This window comes from Mytilus edulis, chromosome 13, assembly GCF_963676685.1.
Source record: "Mytilus edulis chromosome 13, xbMytEdul2.2, whole genome shotgun sequence".
Lineage (NCBI taxonomy): Eukaryota > Metazoa > Mollusca > Bivalvia > Mytilida > Mytilidae > Mytilus > Mytilus edulis.
This window is the reverse complement of record NC_092356.1, coordinates 54,267,922-54,284,838: the sequence shown is the minus strand read 5'-3', so window position 1 is coordinate 54,284,838 and position 16,917 is coordinate 54,267,922. Positions and strand designations below refer to the sequence as shown.

Here is a 16,917-nt window from a genome sequence, read left to right as displayed (position 1 = left end):
AGAGATTTTGACATGATTGTCAAATGAGACAACTATCAGCTAATTAGAATGGATCTAAGCAATTATAGGTTACCTTGTATCACTTCCCACAAAATTTTCCAGCCAACAAAAAATACTGAATTGTGATCTTTAAAAGGCCCTGACATTACAAAAGGTAAAACAGTTCAAAGAGAAGTCCCATGTCCTGAATTATGACTAAACGATAAGGTTTTGTTATTTACTGTCAAAAATAAATATAATATACTGTTGATGAATAGCTAGAGAAGTTTAATCCTTTAGTTGATGTGTAAATAACTATTTATAGTCTAAATGCACTGTTGGGTAAATGTAAAGTGGGAAAAAAACTAATAAACATAGAAACAAAGTTAATGCCACTTATTAAAGATACATTTTCCTCAAGACCCTTCCCTAGAGTTGTTTATTTGAATCCTAAATTACACAAGAAACTATTCCAGCTGCTGTACTTGTTTTTAAACAGAATTTGTGTACACAAAAACATTACAGTCAAACATTTTTTGTCGAGTCTGCGACTTTTGTCGCAAAAAGCTCTACATACAGGGATAGTGATCTGCCAGAGGCATTGTTAACTAACTTCTTGAAAGCTTTATGTTTCAGAAGGTGGAAGACCTGGATGCTTCATACTTTGTATATACTGTGGATTCATTATTATTCTTTTGATTTGTGAGTATCGGTAAACCACGAATAAAAATGTTCAATGAATGACAAATTTTACATATATATGCCAATATGCTGACTTTGGCAAAACCACAAAATCAAATAACCACGATAATGCAACTTTTCCGCAATCCACGGAAATTGGTACCCATGAATATATACGAATCCACATGAGATGACTTATATGATGAAGTTTCTGTATGTCATATGTCCATTGTCCTTGACCTCATTTTCATGGTTCAATGGCTACTTGAAAAATTTTAAGATTTATTGTAATGTTATTTTCTCTCTTATTATGAGTAATATGATAACTATAATATTTGGTGTGTGCAAACCATGCAGGTCCTCATGTCCTTCAGACAGTTTTCACTTGACCTCAACCTCATTTCATGGATCAGTGAACAAGGTTAAGTTTTGGTGGTCAAGCCCATATCTCACACCGAACAGCACGCTATAAAGGGCCCAAAAAAAATACTAGTGTAAAATCATTTAAACGGGAAAACCAACAGTCTTATTTATATATAGAAACAAGAAGCATGGTTGATCCGTTAGAGCAAACGGATAATTACATTCAGACAAACAAAATCTAGGTGACTTTTTCATATATTTTATATGAAAATGAGAAAGAGAAGGATGGTCGTAGTGTGAACGTAGTCAGGTCGTATGAAGAGCGTGACGAGGATGTCAAGGGCGTGCTGAAATCGTACTATGGTCGTGAACAGCGTGGTATAGTCGTAGTGGAGGCGTAGTTGGGTCGCGGTGAGACCGTGATGGACGTAGTGAGGTCGTGATAACAGTCGCTGTGAGATCGTAGCGCAGTCTCTTCAAATTGAATCACGCTCTCGCTACTACCCCAGTCCCACTAGGCCACGATCGCACGACGATCTGTGAAAAAAATGCAAATTTTGATGACCGTAGTACGATCGTGTAGATCGCAGTAAGGTCGTATCACGGTCGTGGTGAGGTCTTCAAGATTGTGATGAGCATGGCCAACTTTGAACATGTTCAAAACAATCGTGGTGCGGTCGTGGCCAAATCAGGTCGTAGTAGAAGCGTAGTGAGAGCGCACTAAGATCGTAGTAAGATTGCAAAGGTCGCTGTACATGTACCATCGTAGTGAGAGCGTAGCGAAAGCGTGATTCTAATTTGAGAAACTGCGCTACGATCTCATTGCGACGTTATTACGACCTCACTACAATCATCACGTTCTCACCGCGACCAAACTACGCTTCCACTACGAGTCGACTATACCACGCTGTTCACGACCATAGTACGATTCTAGCGCGCCCTTGCCGTTCTCATCACGCTCTTCTCACGACCTGACTACGTTCATACTACGACCATTATTCTCATTGTCATTTTCCCATAAAATATATTAATTCTCTCCAGGTTTTGTTTGTCTGTTACTTACAACTTACAACTCCCGTTAGTGCCATGTGTCGCATAGGGCGCGAATGGAAGCCTTCCAACTGAGTCTGTCTGCTGTTGCTTGTTGTGCTTCTCCCCATGTTCTCCATCCAAATTCTGTTCTTTCCTTATCTACCATTCGTCTCCAAGTTTCTTTTGATCTTCCTACATTTCTCTTTCCTGGTGGTGTCCATGTCAAGGCGATTCTACAATCATTCCATGGGTCCATCCTCAGGATGTGACCTATCCAATCCCATCTCCTGATCTTAATGGTGTTGGTTATGCTGCACATGTTGGCTTTTTGTAGCAGTTCTGCGTTGGATATCATAGTTGGCCAAAATATCTTAAAGATTCTACGCAAGTTCCTGGTGTTGAAGGTGTTAAGTCTATCTCCATCTCTCTTGATTATCTTCCAACATTCTGCCCCATATAGCAACACTGATATTACATTGCTTTTATAAATTTTCATTTTTGTGTTTCTACTGTATTGGTTTGATGTCCATATTTTTCTTAGCTTATAGTATGCTGCTCTTGCTTTTTTAATTATATTCCTTATGTCGGCTGTTGCATTGTCGTTGGTATCTATGACCGATCCTACTAGGTATGTGAAGCTGTCTACAACTGAAGGAATGATACTGTATTGATATGGAACACGATGTTGACGTTATTGCTGAGAGCGTAGTAAGATCGCGGTTTGAACGTAGTGTAATCGTGGCAAGAACGTGCTATAATCGCAGTAGAAGCGTGGTAAGATAGTGTTGCAATCGGATAACTCGCAGAATCGTTGTAGAAGCGTACTGAGGACGTAGTAATATCGTGAAAGCAACGAAAATTTACATTTTCATGCCGATCATACCGCGACCTCACCACGATCTGAATTCAATTTAGATCGCAATGAGCGTGGTGCTATCGTGGTCTAGTGCATGGGACTGGGGCTTACCATTGTACAGCAACCTTTGCGATCTTACTACGATCTTAGTGCGCTCTTACTATGCTACTACTACGACCTGATTTCGCCTCGACCGCACCACGATTGTTTTGAACATTTTCAAAGTTGGCCACGCTCTTCACGATCTTGAAGACCTCACCACAACCGTGATACGACCTTACTGCGATCTATACGATCGTACTACGATCATCAAAATTTGCATTTTTTTCACAGAGCGTAGTGCGATCGTGGCCTAGTGGGACTGCGGTATTATTAACAAACTTAAATCTGTGGAAATTGTGTATATTTACAATTAGTAGTTTTTGAGTAATGAATTTTTAAAATTTTACCATCAATCAAGTCAGTTTTTTTTTAGCCAAAAATGGGTGAAGGGTACAAAAAAAATGGTTTTACCAGAAACATGACAAATGTACATCCCATATTCCTTTTTTCTTTTCACATTTCTCAGATATGTAATTTTTCAATCATTTATAACGCCTAACAGAGAAGTTGAAATAATATGCATTTTGTTCTTAAAACAGAGAATTTCAAAAATCACTCTTTATTTACAAAATTGTCAGCATGGTAAATTTGACACGAAAAAACCTCAACTTATCATAAAACTTTCTATATAAATACCTAACTATAGTTTTTTTAAGTCAAATTTATTCAGATTTGCAATTCATCTTTATTGAATGAAGGGGGGTGTTGGACTTGGATTTCTTTTCACGATAATTGCACCCAAAAAAAGTAAAAATTGATGAAAAATGGGAAAATCATCAACATTGCATTGGGTACTTTCAAAGGGCCGTAGCAAAAAAAAAAAAGAAGTGCACCACGAAAAGATTTTTTCTTCAACAATAATTTTCTATTGACATGTATAATAACCAAAAATCATGTTAAGAAATGTTTGGCTCATTAGAGATGTACATACTTACATTGTAACTCATATATTTTGTGGTATTACAAAAAATAAAAAAAGATTTTAAAAAGAAGAGATTATAGAGTATCCAATAAAAAAGGGGAGATTATATTTTATTATTATAATAATTATTTGAAATTTTTTACACTTCACTAGTCTAGCTGGTTTGAATTGTTTTTATTGGATCATAAGTAAATTGTCTTTGTTAACAGTTTCGCAACTTGTGATAACAAATAATTTTAACGCAAATTTCTATCAAGTTTCATATTTTTAAAGTATTATTTCATGAGTTTTAATATAAATAACATAATTTATTTGTGATTTTATTTTCGATGATAAGTCATTTTGGTTCAATGATATAGGATATTCGGTATAGGTAATGTTGTAAGAACAGAACTGTTTGATAAAATAATTAATGTCACATTCATCTAACCAAGTAAGCAACTATGTTTTTGAAATACTTTAGCTATAATTATTAACTAGAACACACCCGCGAAATCGCGGGCATTCAAAGCGTAGTTTAAAATATGTAAAGTGTTGTTTGAAGAATTTTGTGAAAAATATAATGACTGGAGAATTTCAGCAAAAGTATCATAAATCATAGGTTATTGGGGACAGGAAAATGTTTTTTTTAATCCCTCCTGCTTTTTTTATTTGGTCGGGTTGTTGTCTCTATGACACATTCCCCATTTCCATTCTCAATTTTATTTATTTCCAAAATTCCCAATTTGTGGTTTTCTATCAATTTCAATATGAATATATATTTAGAATGTTATGAACATTTAAGTAAGGAGCCTGTAATTCAGTGGTTGTCGTTTGTTTATGTGTCACATATTTGTTTTTCGTTCATTTTTTGTACATAAGTAAGGCCGCTAGTTTTCTCGTTTGAATTGTTTTACATTGTCATTTTGGTGCCTTTTAAAGCTGAGTATGCGGTATGGTATTTGCTCGTTGTTGAAGGCCGCTAGTTTTCTCGTTTGAATTGTTTTACATTGTCATTTCGGTGCCTTTTAAAGCTGAGTATGCGGTATGGTATTTGCTCGTTGTTGAAGGCCCTACGATGACCTATAATTGTTAATTTCTGTGTCATTTTGTTCTCTTGTGGAGAGTTGTCAACATGGCAATCATACCAGATCTTCTTTTTTTTTTTAATCAATGAATTTTGTAAAAGATTTAATGACTGGAGAATTTCAGAAGAGGTATCAAAAGTGCACATGAATAATTTTAACGCTTATCTGTATCTATCATATAAATAAAGTGTATTTACTTTCAATTCTAAGTTTTCTAATCGATCCATGGTGGTCATTGATATAGTATACAGACCCTCTCTATTTAATAAACTCTGTGACCATCGTGGATAGTAAACTTGAAAATGATAGCAGATAGAATTCTGAAAATACACTTTATTCGTAGTATATGTACATGTATGTTCAAAGTATACAGAAAAACGCAAACCGGAAGTATAATCTGACTTAAAATTTTGTCCAATGACGGGACAATATCCGGATGCCCTTTTTCTCGTTTTTCTCCCAAAATAACTCAATATGAATAATCATATGAATTGATGACAAATGCGACTATGCACTGTACCTATAGGACACAGAGGCGTGTTGATTAATTTATTGTGGAAAGAAGAGAAGCGACACCCAAAATGAGGTCTTCTCGTTTAATAGTATAGATTTTGAATTTTTGAACTGATTACATGTGTACTGTACCATGTTTATTATCAATACTGTATCATTACCTAGCTTTATATCCAATAAACATTTGAAATTTATCCTTTTTCATTTCTTAATCACCGGTATATGATGTCATTTGAGAATTATATATGACCCCTGGCACCTTTTTCAAAACTCAAATGCATATTAAATTTGTATTTCCTTAAATCTCATACAATTGCAAGTAATCTTTCAATGACTGTTTGTAAATATACAGGCAGGAATTCTTTTTTAACATTTTGCTGTGTAATTTGAAAGAGTCTACGCACATGACAATATTGGTATATATATATATATGTGTGTGTGTTTGTAGTTCCTGCAAGTTTGCAACAAACAATTGCCGCAAGCTTGCAGCAAATCATCAGTATTTTATGTCCTTTGAGAATGACCCCTGTCCCCTTTTCAAAACTCAAATGCATGTATGTATTTCCTAAAATCTCCTAAGTTTGCAAGTATTCTTTAAATAACTATTTGTATACAGGCAGAAATTCTTTTTCATATACTTAAAATTTTGCTGTTTAATTTGAAATAAATAAATTGAATGTGTCTGCTGCAAGTTTGCAACAAACAATTGCCATAAGCTTGCAGAAAACAATTCATGCGTCAAGCTTGCGGCAAATCTAATTTGCATAATTGTGTTTGCAGCAAGCTTGCCGCAACCTTCATTTGCATACTAAAGTGGTGGCTGCAAACTTTGTTAGAAACTGGACATTTTTCTTTTCTTATTATTCCTTTTCTGTTCCTTAATGGCTCCTTTTCACGGAATGCATTTATTTCGCGGTTAATCATACTTATCTTTAGCATTGACATCTCTTTTAAGTATTGAAAATTTTACATTTAATGGTTAAAATAAAATCATGAATATAGTAATTTATTGTGGCCACTTTCATTAGACATATCGCAAAGTACGTTTACATATGGTGGACATCCTTTACTTTTTACCGACTCATATAAATACCTCGGTGTATGGCTGGATGAACACTTAACATTCCAGAAAAATGCAAAAGAACTATCTAAAGCAGCCAGCCGTGCTCTTGGTGCATTATGTGGAAAAGTAATAACAGCTGGAGGAATGCCCTATTCTGTATTTACTAAGTTATACAACACAATGGTAGAACCAGTTCTTCTATACGGAAGTGGTGTTTGGGGATATAAGGACTATAGCTGCATCTCATCCGTTCAAACTCGAGCATGTAAATTCTTTCTGAATGTTTGAAAACACACTTCAAAGCTATCTACAAGAGGTGACATGGATTGCACATCATGCAAAATTGAACTGCAGAAATCGTGTCTTTGGCTATCGTGCAAACTCTACAGACTTGAAAACAATCGACTCCCAAGTAAAGATTGGCCTTGGGCGGCGCGACGACGAAAAGGTTGGACATTCGAAGTCAACAGACTTGTGACTAAACTTTATGCATGCACTAGGCTTATAAGTGACACATCTTTATCTACAAAATACGCTATGAAAATAATTAATGAAAAGCTAGAACAATTGGACAATCATCAATGGTGTGAAGACATTTCTAACGACCGCGGTACATTAAACGGAAACAAACTCCGTACATACAGACTATACAAACAAACTGTAAACGTTGAACCATATGTAAAAATGAACATTCCACTTAGTCAAAGGAGATATATATGGCTATGTTTCGAGCCGGCTCGCTACCTCTGGCCTTGGAGCCGGGTCGCTACTCCAGGCCGCAAGTTCCACTTGAAGATAACGTTAGACTTTGTATATATTGCGATCTCGGACATGTAGAGACTGAAAAACATTTTCTGATAGAGTACCCTTTATATGCAGACATAAGATATGATTTATTTTGTGAATGTAATTATTTAATTGAGAATTTTGATAGAATGCATATGGACGATAAGTTTATATTTATAATGAGATCCGGCCGAGGAAATTCAGAAATGTCTATGTAAAATTTTACAGAAATGTTTTATGAGAAGGAAATTATTTACATTTGATTGAAATGTTTTATTTTGATAGCCTATAGTTTTTGTCTAAGTTTTAAACATTAAGCATATTTGCTTTTCTTAAATTTTTAAAATAAGGTATTTTTATTCATTGGGATTTATATTTTATTATATTTATGTCTATTTTAGAAGACAACTGATAACTTTTTGAATTACTTAAATTTATTTGTATATATCGGTACTTTATCAATCAATGTGTGACACTCAAATAAAATATATATTTATTTTATTTATTTATTGTGGAGGGATAATTTCACCTGCAGTTAGGAATTAAATAAATGTATATAGTTCCCATTTGTTTTTCTATAGGATTATATTGGTTATAAAGCTTACTAAATGTTTAAGATTTGTCATTCATATTTTCTCCGTAACTTATAAAAAGACAAAATGTTTAATGATAATATCATGGGAATTGGTAATATATCTAGAACCGATTCCGTTAACATTTTGGATATATATATAGTTTCTAAAACTGTTCGTAAAAACCGTTCTCACGGTCGTAGAACAAATCGCAATCAAAGAAAATTTCGGACCAATCATACCAATATTTCGGACCTAATTTCTATTTCAAAAAACAACGGCAGACATTATCTGTTAACAAAACTCTGTTCATTACCGGTTAATAAGTTAAATAAAATTTTGGAGGATTGCAACACAATTTCATATAGCAGTCCTAAGTATGAAATTGTTCAAATTATTATGGCATATTGTTATTCTAAGCTATTTCCCAAAATTGATCGCCCTGAAGATCATAAAAAACATTTTATTAAAATAAATTATGTCAATAAAGGTTTTGATTTTGTAAATATTTCCGGTATATTTACCGACTATTCTGGATATTTTGACAATACTGAGCTACTTCTTATTTGTTACATTTACAAGAAATCTACCCGCAAATTTGTGTTTAATTATAGTCAATTGTGTAAAGATGTTAATATCAGTGAAAATACACCTACTTCATGTAATTGTAGTACCTCCGAATATATTTATGGACCCATTTCCCATGTTATAACAGGAGATCTTAACATCGTTCAAGACCGAGAGTTTAAATCATTCCTCAGTAAAGGACCTAAATATCGTTCCCCGTCAACTATTAATTGGAATGAGTGTCGTAATATCATCCACGACTCACTCCATACTTACTGTATGAAATGGATAAAACGGGAAAAAGCTGACAAAAAATATTTGGAGTCTTTTTTTTTTAATTCAGTAATGAAGATAGTTGATATACGTATTCAACATTTTAAAGAACATTTTACTATTAACAATAACCACAATAAACCTATTTCTCGTATCAAACATAAACTAAAAGAACTAGCCAAGAAATTTGTTTTTGTCCCGGCCGATAAAGCTGCTAATAATATTATTATTGTTTGACGTAAATTTTACATTGAGGTTCTGAAAAAAGAAATCACCAATTCACCAACATTCCAACTGACTCCATTTTCAGAAAACGACATCTGTAACAAACATAAACTTTTAGCTACCGCTTTACAAGCAGAGCCAAATACAATGAAAGTCCCAACTATGTATTGGCTTCCGAAGCTACACAAAACACCTTACAAATATAGATTTATTTCGTCTTCAAGCCATTGCTACTAAATTGTCTATTCTTCTTACCAGCACACTTGGTACCATTAAAAACCTGATAATTAATTGTTCAAATAAGGCCTTCAAAAATAGTGGAATTAATTACTTTTGGAGTGTCAAGAACTCGTTGGAAGTACTTGATAAATTGCATGCTTATATTGGTGATTTTGAATCTGTTCAAAGTTTTGAATTTTCTACCCTGTATACCACATTGCCTCACATTCTCATTAAGAAAAAATTCACACACCTAATTAAATGGGCATTTAAAAAATCAGAATGTGAATATATATATGTTCAAACTCTTTTAGGTCATTTTTTAGTAGCAATAAACAAAAAAACTATGTCAATTGGACATGCTTTGATAGTATATGTGCCCTTGAATTTTTACTAGATAACATTTTTGTTCGCTTTGGGGAGTCCGTATATCGTCAGATTATCGGAATTCCAATGGGGACTAACTGTGCACCACTTATTGCGGACCTGTTTTTGTATTGCTGTGAGTTACAATTTATGACAAAAATAAGCAAAGACCCATCGAAACAACATCTGATAAACAAATTTAATAATACTTTTAGATATTTGGATGATATTTTGGCTCTCAAAAATGACGACTTAAGTATGTATATTAAAGAAATTTATCCTGTTGAACTTACTTTAAATAAAGCTAATACTAACAATGACCACTGCCCTTTCCTCGATCTTGATATCTATATCACTAACGGAAAGCTGAATACTAAAATTTATGATAAAAGAGATGATTTTTCATTTCCTATCGTTAATTATCCATTTTTAGATGGTGACGTTCCCTTGTCACCATCTTACGGTGTTTATATATCTCAACTTGTACGATTCGCTCGTGTATGTAACAATGTTTAAGATTTTAACGAGAGAAATTTATGTATTACTGAAAAATTATTACTCCAGGGTTTTCGATATCACAAACTAGTCAAAACATTTACTAAATTTTATCCTCGGTATAAGGACATCATTCGTAAGTATAGCTCAACATGCAGACTTCTTACACGTTCAGGTATTTCACATCCAATTTTTTATGGAAATATTCTTTATAAAGCACAAAGGTGTCAGTATTCACCTCGAAAACTAACAAAACCTTTGAATAGACTTATTAAGAAGGGATATAGTTACGATACTGTTGTCAGGTCATTAAAGATTGCATATTTTGGCGTTAATATTGATTCACTTATAGGGTCTTTGCATCGGAACTAAACACATTTATTCAAAAACCAGTTGTTGGCATGACACGGGTTATGTTCTTCTCATATATGTTATGATGGTATGATACTAAACCCCTAACGGGAAGGATTGTGCCTGATGTTCATATGATAAAATCATAATCTTTCAGTCAGTTTAATTGAAGTCTGGAGCTGGCATGTCAGTTAACTGCTAGTAGTCTGTTGTTATTTATGTATTATTGTCATTTTGTTTATTTTCTTTGGTTACATCTTCTGACATCAGACTCGGACTTCTCTTGAACTTAATTTTAATGTGCGTATTGTTATGCGTTTTCTTTTCTACATTGGCTAGAGGTATAGGGGGAGGGTTGATATCTCACAAACATGTTTAACCCCGCCGCATTTTTGCGCCTGTCCCAAGTCAGGAGCCTCTGGCCTTTGTTAGTCTTGTATTATTTTAATTTTAGTTTCGTGTGTACAATTTTGAAATTAGTATGGCGTTCATTATCACTGAACTAGTATATATATTTATTTAGGGGCCAGCTCAGGACGCTTTTCACATGTTTCAATCGCTGCATCGTATATTTTGACAGGAGACAAAGATCAAATACTATTTCATAATTTCAGTGAAGAAAATGAACAATAAAAAGTGTTTTTTTTTCTGCATTGTTATCACAAGATGACGCCTTGTAAATCAAAGTACTAATCAAGAAAAAGGGATATATATATAGGGAGAAAATTAATTAGTTTGAACATGTTGAAGTTTTTATAATTGAAATTACGCAACGCCGGTAAGGGCGCAAAAATGTTTATCTTTATATCGCAAAAATAAACATATGAAACATTCCCGTGAGATGGTATTACTAGTAGTAAGGGTGCAAATATCCCCCCCCTTTTTTTTTACAAAACGGTATTGTATTCTTGTCCGTTTGCTGTCTCGTTCTTGAATGCCGTTTTGGTATTCAGATCAGCAGCAGCTAAGGGCAAATAACCGCGTATTTCAATATTTTAGAAAGGTCAGCCAAGGGAAAAGGCGTAGGGCAAAAAAGATATAGCTGGTGACAAGGGTATAGAGAAAGAAATCTATTTCAAGTATTTCCATATCTGTTGCACAATTTGAGAAGACTAAAACAATGCCATAAGTTAGTTATTGAAGTTGAAACTGGCCAATTTCGCCCCTATTCTCGTTCGACCTATGGATCGGGTCGACCCTGCACTATAAATTAAATATTGTATTTTCTTGACTTTCTCTTGTTCTGTGTGTTATGACTTGATATTGGGCTAATTATTCATTTCTTAATGTAGAATGAATATAATTCTCATATTTGATCAATGTTGGGAGTTAATAAGTGACTAACGCGAGGGTACCCAAATTGCACCGAGTACCCAAATTGCACCTATTTAGCAAAGATTAATAATTTGTAATTTTATGATTTGATACAATGCATGTCTTTCGACATAGGTAAAAATGTTTAGATATACACAAAACGTTCACAGTATTTATCAACAGATTGACTGTTTACTGAAAATGCAAAATGTACAGAAACATGGCCATGCAACGTCATCAAAACGTCATCTTTTTAAAATTAGCAGATACAATATGTTACAAGTATCAATTTCTTAAAAAATGAAGAGTAAGCAGGCAATTTACTGCTTTTCTCTAATCTCAGTCTTTCTATTCTAACTTCAAATAACATGTTTTTTCATCATTTTACATGAGACTTTCATGTAATCAATGTAATCGTAAAACTTTGTAAAAAGACTGTCTTTAAAATATTTGAATTTTGATATATATATAATAATTGTAATCCAATTTGACATTTAATTATCATATTTCAAATTTAGATTGTTTTATTATTGGTTGTATTTTACACAGTTACTGTGAGTTAGTCATGAGATTGAAGCTTAAATCTTAAAATGTTGTTTTTTTATTTGCAGAGTATTTCTTACTATGTACTCATACAGATGTCAGATAATAGTGGAGAACCATTAAGTGTTATTATAAAGTCCTACTTGGACAAGACTCATGATTTTATTGATCAAAATCCTAGAGCCATCAGAGTAAGTGTAAAGCAAAATTATATCATGTATATCCGGATGAAATTTTATCTGGAGGAAAAAATGTCACAGTAGCTGTTGTTATTTTTTTATCCGGAGGAAAATATTTCCCTGGGATATTTTTTTCCTTTGCCATGAAATTCTATCTTGGTATAGTTAACTTATTGAATAGTTATTAGAAAGAACTTATCCTTTAAAAATACTATGAAATAATAATAACTAGTGTATTTGAAATAAAGCGAAATTGTTAAAAAAAAGTAGTGTTATAATCTCAGTACAAATATAAATTTAAAAGTCAAGTAGAAATATAGTTGCATTACTACTGTTAACAGTAATAGAAGAATTTGATTATGATGATATTTTTAACTATATAAATAGTTTTGTCTGGGGACCGGGATGTATAGTTGTTGATTATATGGAAATCAGATAAATCATAGTATAACAATATATTGGAACAAAAGCATGTTTAATAGCTGGATAGTTTTTACCTGTGAAATGTTATCTGTCTTATTAAATCAAGTTGTAAGTCATCTTTTTTTTTATATAAATGAATATATAAAAAATAAGATTCAAGGAAAAATTTCAATATAAAATAGATTCATAAATATATTTATATTAATATCTTTAAAATATAAATTGCTCATAATTACCTCCCTTTGATAAATTATGCAAATTTGGTCTACCTTTGTGAAACATTTTACAATTATAGTCAGGTATATATTGATTGTACCTTTATGATGGTATGTGACTTGTGAAAAAAATTCTCAAAACTAGTGTCACAGTCAAGACAATTGTGATTAAGTACAATGTATGTATTATTATGTATCATGAGTATTAGAAATGAAAATGTGAAATCTTTGATTATTATTTGAATAGGTCTTTTTTACCTCTATGAAATCTGATGTTCAGTTTATTATTTTAGTCCCCGAATAAATAAATGTTTTATTTATTTCAGAACAGTTTTTATATTGTAGGAGGTGCTGGCATTGCTCTATTACTGAAGAGCATACATGTTGTAAGTACTTTTTATACTTTTTCGTATATTAGTTAGATTGACATTACATTAAAAAAACGATTTTAAACTTAACGTTGATATGAATTTGATGTTCGGATGTAAACTGTTAAATTGGCAGTGCATCATTCAAAGTGTGCACATCAGCATGCTCATATCTGCCTTATACTCTTTATTTGTGCAAAATGACATTGTCAAAAACTTTACTTTCTATTTTAAAATCACATTTTTAACCGGATGTTGACTTGACAATTGGTAAAATATGGACCATAAACGGATATGTAAAATCCGTGTACCTTTACAAAGCACGACTGAGTGAAGAAGCTCTTTCCACGTTATTTCTTCAACAAAATAATTGAAATAAACGTAAGATACAGGTATCAACGATAATTTTAGCATTTTTGAAGAAATGAAGGATGCATAATTAAATTTCCCACCTGTGCACATACGCATAAGTGTTCTAGTTCATACAATGTAGTTCTGACAATTTTTCATTTTAAACCTTTTTTTAATTTAATTTTCATCAAATCATGTTGATAAACTAATTTCTTATAATTTTAATCTTTTGGACTAAATCAATTAGATACAAACCGCTGAAATGTAAGAAAATAATTGTGAATAGACCAATCAATTTATACGATGTCCGGTACTGGAAATAGTTCACCTATCACCTGAACAGGTAGATTTCAGCTGTTCAACTACTGATTAGCCTTGATTAAAATTAGAAAGTATTCAAGTAGGGGTTGTTTTGAAAGTAATTAATCATCATGTCACTTTTATGACCGGAAATGTGTTGATGTTAAATGCAAAAGGTTGGGTCAAAAAGGTCGTGAATTATGTTAAAATGACAGAAAAAGCCTTGAAAACTAAAAAGTATATGACCGTTTCATGCTTTGCCCAGCCGGACTTTTACAGGACATTATACAAATGACAGGAATATATGACCGTTTTGGAAGCCCAGGTCCAGTGAAAAGTTAACACCAGTAATAACAATTTCAGTGATTGATCTGTCTCACGAAAAGAATAATGTTGTACAATGAATAACATGTATTTTTAGCCTATAAAATGAAATAAAAAAGATCAAGAAAAGTTTGTTTGCACATGCTTGCTATCTATTTTATACATTTTCAAGACAAGACATTAATGTTTATGTTTGTGTAAGCTTATATGACCGTTGGCAGTCTTCATAGGTCATCTCAGCATACCTGCCAACTTTTCAAAATGCCCATGGGGTTTTTGCCTATAAGATTACTCTTATAGTCCTACAAAAACTTCAATGGGGGCCTTCAAATGTATATTAATGTTGTTTTTTTTGCTTCTCCATACTTTTAAAAGCCTATAGCAATTGTAAAATTAACTGTTTTGTTTAAAATTGTAGACAAAATTGCTCTTACAAAATTTATATTTGAGAGCTTTCATAGGGGAACCCCCCCCCCCCCCCCCCCCAAATAGTGAGTTGGCAGGTATGTGTCTGGTCTGGAACACATGCATTGTTAAGGCCAAATAAAAATATATGTATGGTTCCAGTAACCCTACCGTCCCTACTTTTTTGGCTTAAAAATAGCCTACCCTTAAGATTTTATTTTCATTTTTCATTAAGCACTGTTAAAGTCAGAATATTGCCTCCATAGACTCAATGTAAAAAAAACCCATAAAATTAAAAAAAATCCCTACATACCTACCCTAACCTTTTTTCAGATGTAACTGGAACCACACATACTTTTTATTTTGGCCTAATGGTTTATTTTGAACTTTTTGTTATTCAAATATTTATTTTAGTATGTTATAAACATGATAAATAGAATATGACAATTTTGATTGAATCAATGAACAGCTTATGCCCCTTTAGATAAAACTATATTTGCCTTGTATATAAGCCTATTTTTCATTTATTTCAGGGCACATTCTTTAGACATGGAAAGGATATCCCAAAAAGATTTATAAGTAAAGGTGTTAAACTACAAGGACGTGTGAAAGAAATAGATTTGGATGGCATTGTATATGTCCAACATATTCCTATTCTGGACCTACGGTTACCATGGTTAAAAAAACCAAGGACAGAACTTCTGCCCATGACATTGGCATTTGTAGATTTAACTCCAAATTGCAAGAAATGGCTTGAACAGAATCTTCTTGATACACATATTTGGTTCAAAGTTTTTAGAAGGGAAAAAGATAAAGATCAATTGCAGGCAGCTTTGTTTTATCAAAAGGTATTTAAAATAAAAGTTAAAGTATGGTCTAATTACCAGCCAGCCAGCCATGCACCTATCTCAAGTTGATTTTTATGATTGTTTGAAATCTGAATTAGTTAATAAATTGATATAAATTTATTTATAAATACCAAATCATGCAATGTATTAACAGCTAGAATATTCATTGTACCTGTAGTTATACCTTCATAACTATCTTTAAGCGATAAGTGATTTACCCAAAAGGAAGAATTTCATTTATTTGATACCATTTATACATGAAAATCATACAATATATATCTTGAAATCTTATTTTCTGCTTTTACATTGTCTCCTGGTTTTGTTCACCAAAACACATAAAATAATACATATGGGAATTTTGAGCCCAAGAAAAATACTGATTATTAAATTATGAGTCCTTGGCAGAAATTAAGGTGTCAGATAACTGTACTGATTATGCATATAACTAAACATACATTTTACATAATAAATAACTGTTACTACAATAAAATGAAGAATGGAAAGTGGGATTGCTTCAAAGAGACAACAACCAGACCAATAAAGCAGGAAACAGCCCTAGGCCACCAATGGGGTTTCAACACAGCGAGAAAATCCCACACCCATAGGGGGACTTCAGCTGGCACCCAAACAATAATGTATACTAGTTCAGCGAAATTGGATATCACATATAACTCTGAAACATAAAAATGAACCAAAATAAAAAATGTATTTACATACAAAATGTAACTTGTGGACAATTTTCATTTTATATTTTCAGTTTTTGGTTTGGAGGACCTGCATCAATGAAAAACTAATCAAAGAAGGAGTATGTAAAGTTTCAAATCTCTCTGATGAGGAAATGAAAATGTTGACAGAAAAACAGGTAGAACTTTTGCATAGAATGGTAGCCTTAGAAAGAACAGCAGATAAAAGAGGCAGAGGAATTTGGAAAGAAGAAAAACCACCTTTTAAGGAGTCTGTAAAGGCAATGTTATATAAATCAATGTATGCACCTGTTGTTCTTGGAAAATATTTATATAAGATTGCTAAAGATAGATTAAGAAGATAGGTGAATTTTGATAAATTTTTATGCCCCACCTACGATAGTAGAGGGGCATTATGTTTTCTGGTCTGTGCGTCCGTTCGTCCGTTCGTTCGTCCGTCTGTCCCGCTTCAGGTTAAAGTTTTTGGTCGAGGTAGTTTTTGATGAAGTTGAAGTCCAATCGACTTCAAACT

The 16,917-nt window shown here is 32.9% G+C and overlaps 1 protein-coding gene across 1 annotated transcript; it reads left to right on the top strand.

The window, feature by feature from the left end:
• Positions 1 to 11,366: 11,366 nt before the first annotated feature.
• On the top strand, positions 11,367 to 16,765 carry LOC139500408 (protein C3orf33 homolog). The gene is made up of 5 exons (XM_071289147.1): positions 11,367 to 11,435; positions 12,358 to 12,480; positions 13,433 to 13,492; positions 15,388 to 15,702; positions 16,460 to 16,765. Exons 1-5 carry the CDS (start codon positions 11,367 to 11,369, stop codon positions 16,748 to 16,750), a joined length of 858 nt encoding a protein of 285 aa, XP_071145248.1. The 3' UTR covers positions 16,751 to 16,765.
• The last annotated feature ends 152 nt before the right edge of the window (positions 16,766 to 16,917 follow it).